At 44.4% G+C, this 14,754-nt stretch overlaps 1 protein-coding gene across 14 annotated transcripts in view; it reads left to right on the forward strand.

Moving 5' to 3' along the window:
* The window catches only part of ADGRB1 (adhesion G protein-coupled receptor B1), a 313,454-nt gene that overhangs the window by 153,314 nt on the left and 145,386 nt on the right, over positions 1 to 14,754 (forward strand). For 12 of the 14 annotated variants that reach the window (XM_064154392.1, XM_064154395.1, XM_064154397.1 and 9 more), the window contains 6 exons: positions 3,784 to 3,958; positions 6,879 to 7,043; positions 10,580 to 10,681; positions 11,741 to 11,847; positions 13,008 to 13,202; positions 14,235 to 14,303. In XM_064154392.1, the coding sequence (XP_064010462.1) occupies positions 3,784 to 3,958; positions 6,879 to 7,043; positions 10,580 to 10,681; positions 11,741 to 11,847; positions 13,008 to 13,202; positions 14,235 to 14,303 (813 nt within the window). The remainder of the gene's footprint in view (positions 1 to 3,783; positions 3,959 to 6,878; positions 7,044 to 10,579; positions 10,682 to 11,740; positions 11,848 to 13,007; positions 13,203 to 14,234; positions 14,304 to 14,754) is intronic. The other 2 variants (XM_064154394.1, XM_064154405.1) reach the window with 1 other exon arrangement.

Consider the following 14,754-nt stretch of genomic DNA (forward strand, 5'->3'; position numbering starts at 1 on the left):
TTTTCATCCCAAGTAACTATCCTCAGATTTCTGGCTGTGGTCCAGAAGACTCTACTCAGAATGAGAACATCCCAGATACCAAAATGACTCTGTCATAAGAAGACAAATTGAAGAAGTCAGACCTGGCATTACTTGGGCACTAAAGCATGCCCTGAGTTAACATTGATCCATAATTAATTCAAAGACAAGTAAATATGGGAATACACTGCAGCAAACAAAACAGTGGTGGAGAGAAAGAAGAAACAAACAAAAAAAGATAGGCAGCCCAACTGCAGGGCTCCAGCTCTAATTAAAGCCACAAAAGCAATCAGTGGCTTTGCAGTGCCAAACGAGCACAGTGTTGAGGGACTCATTGAAGCACAACAATGGCCTTGACACACCAGACAGTCCTATCTCTGCTTACTGCCCTGCTCTGAGGATTTATTACTACAGCTGATAAAAGTGCTCTGCTGCAGGGACAACAGACCTTTTGTTCCTCTGGAGCAGCAGATACCACAGGATGAGACCCATGTCCTTTGGAGAAAGAGAGAGCAGGGAAAGACAATGCCAGTTACTGCCCAGAGTACAACAGCTGGACTCCAACGAACACATCTGATAGAGTCACACTGCAGTGCGACAATGACACCAAGCAGTCTTTGCTGTGGCAGTGATGGAAAACCCTCAGCATCTTGCCCCAGAGACATCTTCACATTAGCACACATAGGTGGAGTTGAAATGTAGCCATCTCTGCTTCTCCATTTCCTTAAACATCTTTGAAATTACAGTGTATGAATAATCATAGAATTATAGAATTGTTTCAGATAGAAAAGACCTCTAAGATCATTGAGTTCACCTTTCAGCCCAACACATCCATGTCTACTAAATCATATCCCAAAGTGCCATGTCTACACATTTTTTAACACCTCCAGCTCTGGTGACCACCCTGGTCACCACCTCCCTGGGCTGCCTGTTCCAGTGCCTGACCACACTTTCAGTAAATCCCCCCCCCAGTATCCAACCTAAACCTCCCCATGTGCAATTTCAGTCCATCTCCTCTTGTACTGTCACCTTATACCAGGCAGAGAATAATCTCTCATCTCAAAGGAAATTACATACTCCTTATTATTGAGCAATTCCTTGTTATATGAGCAATTAATTTATGGTTGTGGTTCTTTTATTTTACCACCTGCAAACTCTTGCACTTGTCGTAAGCTTCCAGCTTCCACTGCCACAGCAGCAGGTACAACTTTGGTAACTTCGGCTTTAGTGATAAATACAACTTCTTTGGTAAATCCAACTTTTCAGGTAAATGCAACTTTTGGAGTAAATGCAGCATTTTCTTGATAAATACAATTTTCCCTTACCAGCATAGAGAAATACTAATGAAAAGCAGACATTGGAAGCCAGCAGCAGTAACTTCAGTCAGAAAAGCCACACTAATTTATACTGGATAGGATCTACTTGGATCATTTTCAGGGAGGAATTACCTGCCAGTCAACACTTCTTGCATTTTCCTTCTTTGAAATTGATAGGTACTGAGATGATGCCTTGACTTTATGAATGATGAAAACATCAATCTTGGACTGCTAAGAACAAGCACCTTTTGGAAGTATCTTTATGCTTGCCTGGTTTCTCAGATCTTCTGAGCTCATGTGACCCTCTCTGAGTCAATGGTTGCTCATGTGGATGCTTTCAAATTCTTTGTACATGCTTGCAAACAAATACATTGCTCAGCTGCAATGGAAATTATTCACAGCATCACAGAGTAGTAGGGATTGGAAAGGATATCAGGAGATCATCTAATTCATCCCCCCTGATAAAGCAGAGTTATGGAGAGCAGGCTGCTTAGGAATATACACAGGCAGGTTTTGAATCTCTCCAGAGGAGACTCCAAAACCTCTTTGGGCAGCCTAGTCCAGGGCTCACAGGAAAAAAACGTTTTTTTCCATATGATTAGGTGGAACTTCCTGGGTTCCAGTTTGTGTCCATTGTTCCTTGGCCTGTCACTGCCCTCCACTGAAAAAAAATCTGGTCCCATCCTCTTGACCCCTCTATCCTTTAGATATTTATCAGCATTGAGCAGATCCCCTCTCCAGATGCTTTTCTTCAGGCTGAACAGCCTCAGGTCTCTCAGCCTTTCCTCCCCACAGAAGTCTAGCCCCTGCTAGACTCTCTCCAGTAGTTCCCTGTCTCTCTTGAACTTGGGAACGCAGGACAGGACCCAGTACTCCAGATGTAGCCTCACTAGGGCAGAGTAGAGGAAGAGGAGAACCTCCCTTGACCTGCTGGTCACGCTCTTCATAAGGCACCCTTGGACACCATTGGCCTTCTTGGCCGCAAGGGCGCATTGCTAGTTCATGGGGAACTTCCTGTCCACCAGAAAGTCTGCCAGGTCATTCTCTGCAGAGGAGCTTTCAAGCAGGTCAGCCCCTTACCAGTACTGGCACAGGGGTTATTCCTGCCAGCGTGCAGGACTCTGCACTTGCCCTTATTCAGAGCTGCTCAGTCCCTGCAGGTCACGCAGGGGAAAGAGTCACATATGTTAGTCTTGAACTGACAAAGCCAATGAAAATGAGCTACCATCTCCAGAATTCAGTTTTCAGGGATTCAGGTTGGGGGTTTTTTGTTTGTTTTAGGGTTGTTTTTTTCATTGTTGTTGTTGGTGGTGGTGGTTTTTTTTTCCCTGAGTGAGAGCTAGCTGCTAATGAGAGCTAAACAGAGCATGATGACCACTGCTAATGAGAAAAAAACCAAAGTGCTCCAGGAATAGCAGCCTGGGTGATGGATCTGCTGATCAGGGACCAATTAGGCTGTAACTGCTACACTTGGGAATGCTTCACATGGTACTGTGCTAATAAGATGTATCCATGATTTTCTCCAACCCTGTCCCTGTCATAACCTCTCTTGTCCCTCCTTCTGTTTAATTATCAAAGGCACTGTTATGTAGAGGTGCATAAAGACTGTCAGTGTTAATTCAGCTGTGAGAGAAGAGAATTGACCACACACATGCACTCTGTTCATCTATTGGGGCACACCTTTGCTCTGAGTGTTTCATAGAACAGAATCACAGAATGGTGAGGATTGCAGTGGACCTCTGGAGAACATGCAGTCCAACCTCCCTGCTACGTCAGGTTCTCCTAGATCACGTTGCACAGAATTGTGTCCAGATGAGCTTTGAACGTCTCCAGAGAAGACTCAACAACCTCTCTGGGAAAAGCAGCAGGAATTCCTGTGAATAAGGCTGTGGTTTGAGTGCCTTCATGGGCTTTAATGAAAAACAGCATTTAGATGCTTGAGAAAGTTGTCTCCCTGCAGATTCATGTATTGGTTTGGTGAAAAATGGGTTCTCTCAAAAAGTGCTGATTGTCCAGGATGAGAAATGTCATGGTAATGGATTGATTCCTTCAACATTTTCAGTGAAAACATGATCCATGCTCTCTATTTTAGATGTTATGCTGTGATCAGCAATATTATTAGATTTCACCTTTATGTTGGAATGTGTAATGTCAATAATTTCAGCTTTTATGGGATGGTGTAGAGTATGGACATAAAAAGTGAAATGTGATGCTGTTTGCCTCCTGCTGGGCCATAACAAACTGGTTGTAGATTGCCAAAGGCCCCAACAGATTGCCAGAGCTGCAGTTGTCTGAACTTCTTCTCAGTGATCTTTGCCCTCTCTCACTCTCTGTGACTTCAGTTTGTCCTCTCTTGTCCTGCCTTGGTCCCTCGTAGGCCAGTGCTGGGGGCTCTCACACTGCATTCAGAGGGAGCGATTTTCACATTCGGTTTTGCTTTCTTTCTTTGGGCCACTCAGTGGACGGCAACTGGAACGAATGGTCGAGCTGGAGCTCATGCTCCGCCTCCTGCTCCAACGGTACCCAGCAGCGGACGAGGGAGTGCAATGGACCCTCCTACGGGGGAGCAGAATGCCAGGGGCACTGGGTGGAGACCAGAGACTGCTTCCTACGCCAATGTCCAGGTTAGTGACCAGTGGCTTTTTCTTGTGTGTCACCTTTCCCTTTAGCCCGTTGTTTTTTTTCCTTTGGAGGAGAGTTGAGTAATTTTCACCACTAATGGAGTAATAAGGAGGTGTCAGCCAAAATCCATAGAATCACAGACCCACAGAACTGTAGGGGCTGGAACAGACCTCTAGATGTCATCTAGTCCAAACATCCTGATGAAGCACCTAGGGCAGCCCACACAAGAACATATCAAGGGGGATCTGGAATCTCTCCAGAGAAGGAGACTCCACAACCTCTTTGGGCAGCCTGCTCCATAGCTCCATCACCATCAATGTAAAAAAAAAAAAAAATTCCTCATATTTGAGTGCATCTTCCTGTGTTCCAGTTTGGATCCACTGCTTCTCATCCACTGGGCACCAGTGGAAAGAGGCTGGCCCTTTCCTCTTGACACCCACCCTTAAGGAATCTGTAAACATTGTTCAGATTCTCTGATCATCTCTTTTCCAGGCTAAAAAAGCCTCACATTTCTTAGCCTTTCCTCCTGAGAGATATGCTGCAGTTCCTTAATCATCTTTCTGGCCGTCCCTTGGACTTTTCCTGTCTCTCTTGAACTGGGGATCCCAGAAGTGGACACAGTGCTCCAGATGAAGTCTCACTAGGGCAAAGTAAAGGGGCAGGAGAACTTCCCTCAACCTGCTGATCTCCTGTAGCTTTTATTCTTTGTAAACACTAAAGGAGACCCCAGAGAAGTGACTGATTACACACAGGAAACTTATCATTCTAATCTTAGATACCAGTTTTCAACATGTGCCTAAAAGAGTCACACAAATCATCAATGAAAACCTTTGCTTGACTCCATAGTGCTTCAGCTTTCCTTCTTTTACTTCTTTTATTCCTCTTCTACCAGTTCTTCGCTGCTAGTTACAGTTGAGGCACTGCATCACAGCTTTGAACCTTTATCTATTACAAGGTCTGGCACAACAAAGCCTGAATTCATGCCTAAGGCTCATCCTCATCACTTACTTTACTCATCTGGATATGTATAACAACAACAACAGCAATAATAATAGTAACAATAATAGTAATCATTTTAATAATAATAACAACAAAAGTAATGATATGAATAGTTTCTGTGCCCCCAGCTCTTGTAGCCAGTACCTTACTTTCAGAATAATCACTTTGTCTTCATATCATGGACCATGGGCTCCAGGAGTGCCATTTTGTTCAGGAGAAGCCATGAAACTTGAAGCAAATACCACAGCACAGCTAAATGCAGAAATCTGCATTTCTCAGGCTGACACCTGAAATTTAGACTCATAGGTGCAGTTTGGTCTCTTTTTGTGCAGAGGTCTTGGGTAGGGCTGCTGTAAAGCAACTAACTGGATCAGCTGGTGTGGAAAACATTTTGACCTGTAAAGAAGGTCTGATCCACTAGAAGCCTTCAAGGTTGGTTAGCAACTAATTCTTCTAGCCATGCTTTTCCTGGTCCGTTCCCTGCCCTCTCCTGAGTGCTCCATCCCTGTTAGACCTGAGAAGGAGAGGACCTCTGAGATGGAGAAAGGCTTTATCTCCTTTCTGAGAGAGCTGGGACAGTCAGGAACAGCTTAGCTCTTGAAGCATTTCTCATACCTTGCTCAGATGAGTAAGTATTGTCCTCTTCAGTCCAGAAGCACAGTTCTTCAGCCTGATAGACTTGTATCCTCTTGGAATTCCTATCTTCTCTGGTAGTCTCATCAACTGCAGTAGAGCAAATGCAGTTTTTAACAGAGACATTGGACTTTCCTACATGATCTCTAGTTGGTTTTGGTGTTTAGGTATCTGACTTCTCTGCAGCTTACAGAGATCTTCAAAGACTAAAAGGCCTTCTCTCTTTTTTTAGACAGCCTTGTCCCACTGATTTCAGAGTTTGCTGGCAAAGCAATGTTGGTTGTGTATCCTACTGCATAATGTGTCACCAAAGAAAGCGCCAGAGGTTGGTGCTATCCCTCTTCTTTGAGAATGTTATTTTGCTAGAAGAAAATTCTACTACTTCTACTTCCACTGTTTCTTTGCTTCTTTCTGGAACTGAGGGCTGCCCTACCCTCCCAAAAGCATTTATTCAGCCCAAGATGATGTGTTAACTCCTAATTAAAACGCAAACAATAATCAACAGACTTAAGTCCTTGTTCTAGTTCTGTCACTGAGTTGTTGTTTCTCATCTGTGATGCAGCAGAGGAGAATGTTTCCCTACCTTGCAGGCTTGTTGTGAGGGCTAATTAACTTTTTTATAGTGCTTTGATAAATGCCATTGTTAATGTAAAAGAAGCAGCATTTTGATAAATGCCATTGTTAACGTAGATGAAGCAGCATTTCCACTGAATCTGTAAAGACGTTGGAAGAAGATGCAGTGGAATGAGACAACATCCCAAACCTCTTCCTGTGGCACATGAAACATTACTTCAGTGGAAATGACTGAAAGATTTGGTGTTTCTTGTCCAGGGTCTATGCTGGTCTCTGTAAGTCCCCGAGACAGATCTTCTCTGGGAAGCACTGCTTTCACACATGCCTTGTACATCTGAACCAAACTCAAGCTTTGGATTTGGCTGACAGATGTGGCTGCCAAGCAAGTTGAATCCCTGCCTCTGTGAACAGTTTTGATGAGCACGGCCCCAGATCTCAGCCAAAAGAAAGAAATAGAGCTGGTTTTGCAGGGGATGGGGATACTGAGGAGAAACACAAGAACATCCTTCAACTATTAAAGAGCTGCTAAAATGGGAAAGAGCACACCCTGATTTTGTGTCTGTTGAGGACCAAAATCCAAGGCTGGAGAATTCCCTTCCCACTGAGCCATGCCCTACTTACCCTTTGTTCCAGTGCTCACCTTGGGACCTTGCCTCTTTCTATTTCGTGTTATGTTTGGGACATAACAAGGTGTTTCTCTTCTCTTTTTGTCTCCAGTGGATGGGAAGTGGCAGGCCTGGGGAGTGTGGGGTAGCTGCACTGCCACGTGTGGAGGTGGGACTCAGAGACGTGACCGTGTGTGCTACGGACCTTTCTTTGGTGGAGAGACTTGTCAGGGCCCCAAGGAAGAATATAAGCAATGCAATGACAGAAAATGTCCTGGTATGTACTCCAGACCTGTCAGGATTCCTTTCCATGCAGAGGAGCAGCATCCATTGGAGAAAATGGATGTAAGACACTGAATGGAGGACAAGTGAGATGTAGGACAGGGTAAAAGATGGAGTATCATGTGAAATACAAGCAGAAGCAAAGACTCCTGAGGGGGAATCTTTCTGCCCAAGTCTCACACAGTGTATGGAGACCAGGAAAAAAAGGTCTGTACATGGGTTTTAGGTTACCGGTAGGGAATCAATAGACTGCATTGATTGGAACAGGCTCTGAGTCTTGTCCAAAAGGGTAATTAGTAGTCAGAGCAGCTGAATGTGAGACAGGAGAGTTTCTCATAGCAGTATCCTGGTGGTCTTTGTTAAAAAGGGGAATCTCCTTATAAAACACACTGGAGCTCCACACAGAGCAACCAGTTCTGGTGTAGATATTTCTAGGGGTTGATTTGCCATGCCAAGCACAATGACCCTCAGACCTCCTTGCAAGCTATAGAAGACAAAAATAAAATCCAAAGCACTTCAATGCTGAAGCTGCAGCCTATTTAGCTTTAAGATAACAGAGGAAAAGGCTGTGTGCCCAAGACAGCACATTCACTCTTCCCAGCTCTGCTCTAATAAAAGACATCACCTCTCCTTCCAAGCTGTGCCTCTCAATTAGTGATGTGTTAGAGTCTCTTCTAACTCAGCCACGAAGCTCCCTCTTTGCCATAGAAAATTTTCACACCAGGTTTGCTGGTGGTGTCTACAGAGCCATGCAGATTTAGTTCAGCTTCAGTGTGTGCCAGCTGGGGTCCTGGCAGAACAAGCCCAACCTTTTCTTCTCTTTCTGCAGGGGCTGATGCCTGTGCAAGTGCTCAAAAGGCAAAGATGTGTCTCAGGGACTGAGCCCTGCTAGGGTTCAAAACCAGACAAGTCTCACTGCAGTTGTTAATTTGGAAGGGAAAGAAAAGGCAGGGGAATCATCAGAGGCTAAAAATAAACCTGCTCAATCTTTTCTCAAGGAAGTAGCAAATGCCAGCAAGTTTTGATTTGAAGAGAGGAGTTAAGCTTAATTGGGATAGTAATTAAAATCTCCCAGTGCAAATAGGTTACTCTGGTAAAAAGGATTTTGCTACAAAGCAACATCAAAAAAAAAAAAAAAAAGGCAGAAGAAAAAAAATGAGGATGAGATGGCTCTCTCCTGGCCTGGGAGCTGCTTCTGCATTCCTGCAAGACAAACACTAGACAATCAGTGTGTTCCTGAAGAGCATCTCTGATCCACAGCATCCCTCAGTGGTCCCCAAGGAGACTGCAGGGATATGAAACCAGGAAGGTTTGATGGGTCAGAGGAAGAAAAAGAGGTGGTCGGATGTGAACACACACTCTGCTTTTTTATAGGTGATGTTTTGTAGCTGAAGATTCCCATCCCATGCCCTAAGCACTCCTTTGAACTACAGTTACAGTTTGGTGTGTTGTGACCATGGCCGTAGCACTAGTCAGGAGACAGGAGATTTTCTGAGTGTCCATGAACAGGCCACAACTGGGCGACTTCATCTCTTTGTCACACAGCTCTGTATTAACAGATTGGAAATGAAACTGCCTCTTTTCTACCCATGTTCTGCCTTATCTACCCAAGTCAGAAGGTGTCGGCATAGGCAGTAGTTCTGCATATGTGCAGAGCACAGCGGGAGTCCTGCTTGCCTTCTGGAATTTCATTACTCCAAAGGGAATTTTAAAAAACAGGGAAGGAACATCTGTCTCCAAGGAGAGAGCATGACTTGTTCATTGCCAGTGTCCACTGGGGATGAACCTGGCTTTGAACTGCAGTTAAGCCTGGAGCCACACAGTCTTGGAGCTCTACTCCAGGAGCACTAATGTGTATGCGGCTTGTTGGGTCTTGTATGAGTTCTTCAAAGAAGCAGGACTTTTCATACCCATGATCTGTGATGAAAATCCTCAAATGGTCTACATAAGCACATGTTGTGTAATCCCATGTAGAAGGAAGCCTTCAGGGTTATCACTGCTCCACACCTCCATTGGGAACAACATAAAAACTCAAAGGCTTCCTTCTGGTTTTATTTCAGATTCCTTACAAGCTTAACTGGTATCACTGGACCCTGATATGGGCAGTACTATCACAGGATGTTAGGGGTTGGAAGGGACCCAAAGAGATCATCAAGTCCAACCCCCCTGCCAGAGCAGGACAATACTAGCTAACACAGATCACAGAGGAACACATCCAGACAGGCCTTGAAAGTCTCCAGAGAAGGAGACTCCATGACCTCTCTGGGAAGCCTGTTCCAGTGCTCTGTGACCCTTACAGCAAAGAAGTTCCCCCTTGCGTTGCAGCGGAACCTCTTTTGCTGCAACTTCCACCCATTGCTCCTTGTTCTATCCCAGAGAGCAAGTGAGAAGAGCCTGTCCTTCATACTATCCTGCATAGGAGGGAAGCTTAGCAGGCAGGCAGCTCCCAGGCTGCACAGCTTTTTGGCTTTGGCTTTGTGGTTGCCTTTCCTGACCAGTTGCATGGTTAGGCATGCACCCAATTTCCTTTTTATTGGTAGTTTTACATGCACAGTAAATAAAAGCTGCAATCAAAAAACATTAAATAAAATTTTTTCTCCACCCTTGGAGTGATAAACAACTTTAGCACCATACTCAAGGCTCGTTCTGTTTTGCATGCTGCAAACAATGAGTTTCTCAGCACAAAACTTTCCTGTGGTGAATATTTTTTCCCAGGTTTCACCAACTCTGGGGTCTGTTCAGCTCCACCCACAGACAGACACATCCAAAAACCTCCTTCCAAAGAGCTTTTTCTGTAATGCCTCAAAACACATTTCTGCAATCTCCTGGATGCTGCAGCAGTGTTTGGAAATGCGCTGCTGATGTAGATCCAGCCTGTTGCTGCTTAGATCTTCTCCCTGTGTCCTCACATAAGATGGCAGAGGGTCTGAATGAAATCTACACAGAGAATCTTTAAGATCCTCTCCAAAGCAAACCACTCTATGACCCTTTGCAATTCTAATTATTTTTTGTCTACTTGTTCCTTCCTTCACTCTTACTCCAAATTATTTATGCTGAGATTCATTCTAGACACGTCCAGCTCTCAAGGTCATGGCCCTGGAGGATGGAAGGAGGAGAGTCTGGAGCCATGGCATTTGCCTACAAAAAGTGGACAACTTCCCAGTAGACAAGAAAAGAGAACTCTTTAGTAGGCTTTAGCAACAGTGTGTTTCTTTCAGACCTGCCACAAGGCAAGACAAGCATGTTAGTGGACTTTCTCAGGTTGGCACATGGGTATTAGTGAACAAATCCTTGGGATAGATGGACACCCAGTTTTCAGACAAACAGAGCAAGGTCTGGAGAGGTTAAGTGGCTTTGTTGGGAGCCATGCACCAAGCAGCTGCAGAGCTGGGAGTTCACCTTCGGGCCTCTTGGCTCACACCACACTGCTGTTCCCTCCAGACCAAACCACACTGTTTTGTCTTTCCATTCTCTTCCCCATGTTCCTCCTGAGAAGGAGACTTTACCAATGGAATTTTTTCTTTCTTGCAGAGCCCCATGAAATCTGTGATGAGGAAAGTCTTGGCTCTGTGGTTTGGAAAGAGACACCCGCTGGGGATGCTGCAGCTGTCCGGTGTCCTCGCAATGCCACTGGTAAGGATCACCACGTGTCTTGGCTGACCACATTCAGGGTATCCTTAATCTTTTGTCTTTTATGTTAGGAGAATCTGCTTGTGGGAGGACAGGGACAGCAAATGGACTTCCCTCCCTTTACTCAGATGATTTCTGTGGTTCTTCACTGTTCAACAACATCTTCTTGGTTCATACCAAGAAGAGCTTCTCCTCAGGTGGATGCTTCCTATTTCCAGGCAGGAACAGAAAGGGGGACAGCAGTGTCAGTAATGTAAATATTTTATTTTGTTTGAGTGAGGAAGTTAGATACAGACAAACCCTGTAGCTTTGATTCACAGCTAGGACAGCATCATCCCAAATGTTACCCTAGAAGAAGATCTGTATCCATAAAAAGGTCAGTGGATCATTTAGCATTAACAGTGGGATTGTGAACCCAGTAAAGCCTGCTCCTCGGAGACTCTCCAAATGACAACAGAATTTCTTGAGCAAGGTGATCCTCTTCCCTTCCTCCTTGGTGATATGCCTATTCCTTGACATCCTAAAGGCGTGTGATTACCGCTGCAGAACCCACAGTAGGCTGAAGCTAAGAAAAGCCCTGGGGGAGCACTACAAACAGCTTTCAAGAGCTTTTCAGCTGATGCAAAGATGGTGTTAGATATTTACTGTCCTTGAGACTGTGTAGGCAGCATAAGCCACTGTGAATGGTTTAGTTGCAAGTACCAGACCATACCACCTGGGGAAGCTCGTGGGACTTGCTGAGCCAGGAAGAAAGCTGCCCTCCAGGGCAGAAAAGCCTTTGTTCACCTTGGCTAACCATGTCAGATGTGTTAGGTTTTGTTTCAGTTCCCAGTTCCTCTTGCTTTCCTGCCACTCAGTAAGAAAATGCAAGTGAAGGAAGTATTTTTTTTTCCTTACATGCTTGCACATGTTGTTCAGGCATCTACAGAAGCCCTTGCTGCCTTTTGTGCTGCTAGGTGTGGCTGCAGGGAGGCGTTGACTAATTTTGGAGGACCTTCATGAAAGTGCTTAGCTCTTTGTCTTAATGTCCTCACTCATATATCTGTTTTTTCCTTTTTCCAGGGCTGATCCTTCGAAGATGCATCCTAGATGAAGAAGGAATAGCTTATTGGGACCCTCCAACATACATCAAGTGTGTTTCTATTGATTACAGGAACATACAGATGATGGTAAGGCAGCCTAACTGCTCAGTTCAGTGCGTCTGAGTTTCCCCCATACACTTGCTATGCCACCATAGTTACAAAGAAGAGGGGAAGAAACATTCAAGATGTCCAAAGAAGGACAATAAAGCTGGTGAGATATCTAGAGAACAAGTCTTGTGAGGAGCAGCCAAATAAACCGGGGCTGTTTAGCATGAAGAAAAAAAGGCTGTGGGGAGACCTTCTGGCTTTCTACAACTCCCTGAAAAGAGGTTGGAGCCAGATGGCTCTTCTAACAAATAACAACTGATAGGACAAGAGAAAATGGTCTCAGGTAACACCAGGGAAGGTTTAGGTTTAGTATTAGGAATGATCTTGTCGCTGAAAGGATTGTCAAGCCCTATAAGAGGCTGCCCAGGGAAGTGGTAGAAGTGGTGCTGAGGGTCATGGTTTAGTGGTGGACTTGGTAGTGTGAGGTTAACTGTTTGGCTTCATGAACACAAAGGCTTCACAATTCTATGACTCCACAATCTCTGTGTGAAAGAGAGGCCAGTACTTCCTTGCTTTTCTCTTACTGTTTTTATCTGCTTAATCTGTTACGTATGGGCACTCCACAGACAAAGTGTGGTTCCTCACTGGGTATTTTAGTATCCTTGGCAGGATCCAGGTCTTATCAGGTCTTTTATATCACAATATCAATAAGAATTGCTGTGAACAGTACTGGTCATAAACAAGTCACTTATTTTTTGTTAGTCTTAAATTCGTCTTTGTGATGAATTTCTGCTGGTCTCCTGTGGCATGCCTTAAAATGGCATTGTCTTTATCAGTACCACCTGTTCTTGTTCAAGACAAGCTACACTTTCTCCTAAAATAGTTCCAAACTGGTGACAGGAAAACAAGGTTTTGAGGCAAAACTCTTCTTGGGTTACAAACAGAATAACGCCTGTGTAGCAGAATAATCTCTTCTGACCCTACACACATCTTTTCCTCTGTGGGCATATGGTGATTTTCACCACTGCTCTTCTATGATTTTAAAAAAATATCACAAGCTGTCAGGCTGGAAAGATCATCAGAATCATCTAAGCTGCACTCTGGATTACAAGCAAGGTCAAAAACCTTCCCCCAGCACTGAGCTCATTAACTCGACTTCTGTCCATAAAGTGTTTGTGATGTTCCTTGCTGTTTCTCAGACCAGGGAACATCTTTCCAAGGCTCAGCGTGGGTTGATGGGAGATGGGCTGTCAGACGTACTCCAAAATCTTGTGGAAATCTCCCAGGATGGGACCAGCTACAGTGGTGACTTGCTATCCACCATCGACGTACTCAGGAACGTGACAGAGATCTTCCGTAGGGCCTATTATAGCCCAACTTCTGGGGATGTGCAGGTGAGTCCAAGTTCATAACCTGGAGAACAAGGCTAGGTTATAGGTGTGTTGCCTGCACAGGGCTCAAGGTCTGATTACCTCTTTTGTAGCTGATACAATGATGATGAAAGCTCAGAGTATTTTCTGCCCAAGTGAATTGTCTTTGCATGTTAACAAACTCTTCCCTCAAGGTGATTCTCTCTGGCCTAAAAAAGTAAGAACTTGAAAATCAAAGTCACTCTCAACTATTTCAACCTGATAGCACTTTACTGTGCAGTCTAATTGACATGAGAACATAATTTGGAAGGGATTTCAGTCTAATGACTAGATGTAAGTTGATCCTGTGGTATTGAGTACCTGGATATTGACGTGGAAGAATATCTTGCTGGCTTTTCATCCCAGGGTTTTACTTTCAGCAGCAGCATGCAGAGTGGCTGCAAGATATACCCTTGGGGCAGGTCATCACCCCATGGCATGAAACATTAGACTGATCCTGCAGGATTTGCAATGGGTGATAAAACTAGAGAAAAAACTCAGTGGTGGTGAAATATATTATATCCTCCTTTCTCATAGTGTGCTGCAAAACTACTACCATGCATAGCAGTCTGTTGATGAATAACTGCAGCTCTTGCCTAGTTGCAGCTGAGGGAGATGATAAGATTTTCCTGTGCTGGAAATATAAGAAATAGTAGGAAATGGTATAGGAGGGGATCTATACAAGAAAAAAAAATCTGGTTTTAATCGGTTTCTGATGGATTTCTATCTAGTGTGCTCTTACAAACCTTCAGTAATGGATGCAAGACATATTCCTAGTTCAAAATCTTAGGAGATAAAGCAGCCAAAGGGAAGACTTTGGGTTAAAGGCCTTCCTACAACTTGTTTTGCTGTTAGCATCCTTGAGAACACAGACCTGTGAAATGCTGTATGACCCTTTGAGAATGGGACCAGGAGAACCCTCTTGGAGCATGACTGATTCTCACATGTTCCTTGGACATCTTATCCTGGGCTGCATTTGGCTAACTACCTATTTCCTCTCTTGTCTTCCTTCTCCAGAACTTTGTCCAGATCATCAGCAATCTTTTGTCGGAGGAAAACCGGGAAAAATGGGAGGAGGCTCAGCTGGTATGAACCTTCAGCACCTTCCCTGAAAAAAACATAGGTTTAAGCCATGACAAGGGGAATTTCCAAGTGCATACCTGACCTCCCAAATCTTGCCCACAATGTGCTGTGTGCGACACATATCTGTTTCTACCACAGACCACAAAATATCTTCATCCACCACTATTCTCTGTGGTTAAATCCTTATGATGAGAGAGGTAGACAACTCAGACACAGCCATCTGTGGTCAACCTTACTGTTGACTGCCAATCAACTGATTCATGAACTGATCGTGTGAGTGAGCATAGTGCCAGGCTGAGTCATATTTATGGAGTTAACTCAGTGAGACATGGGATCCCATCTTTATCCCAAAGTCTCTGCATGAAGAATGAAAAACTGTTGGGGAATAACAGATTTCAGATCGTTGTCAGAGGTTAGGTTTGGTTTGGAGTTGATAACCATGCTGGCTTGCCAA

The sequence above is a fragment of the Pogoniulus pusillus genome, chromosome 14 (assembly GCF_015220805.1).
Source record: "Pogoniulus pusillus isolate bPogPus1 chromosome 14, bPogPus1.pri, whole genome shotgun sequence".
NCBI lineage: Eukaryota > Metazoa > Chordata > Aves > Piciformes > Lybiidae > Pogoniulus > Pogoniulus pusillus.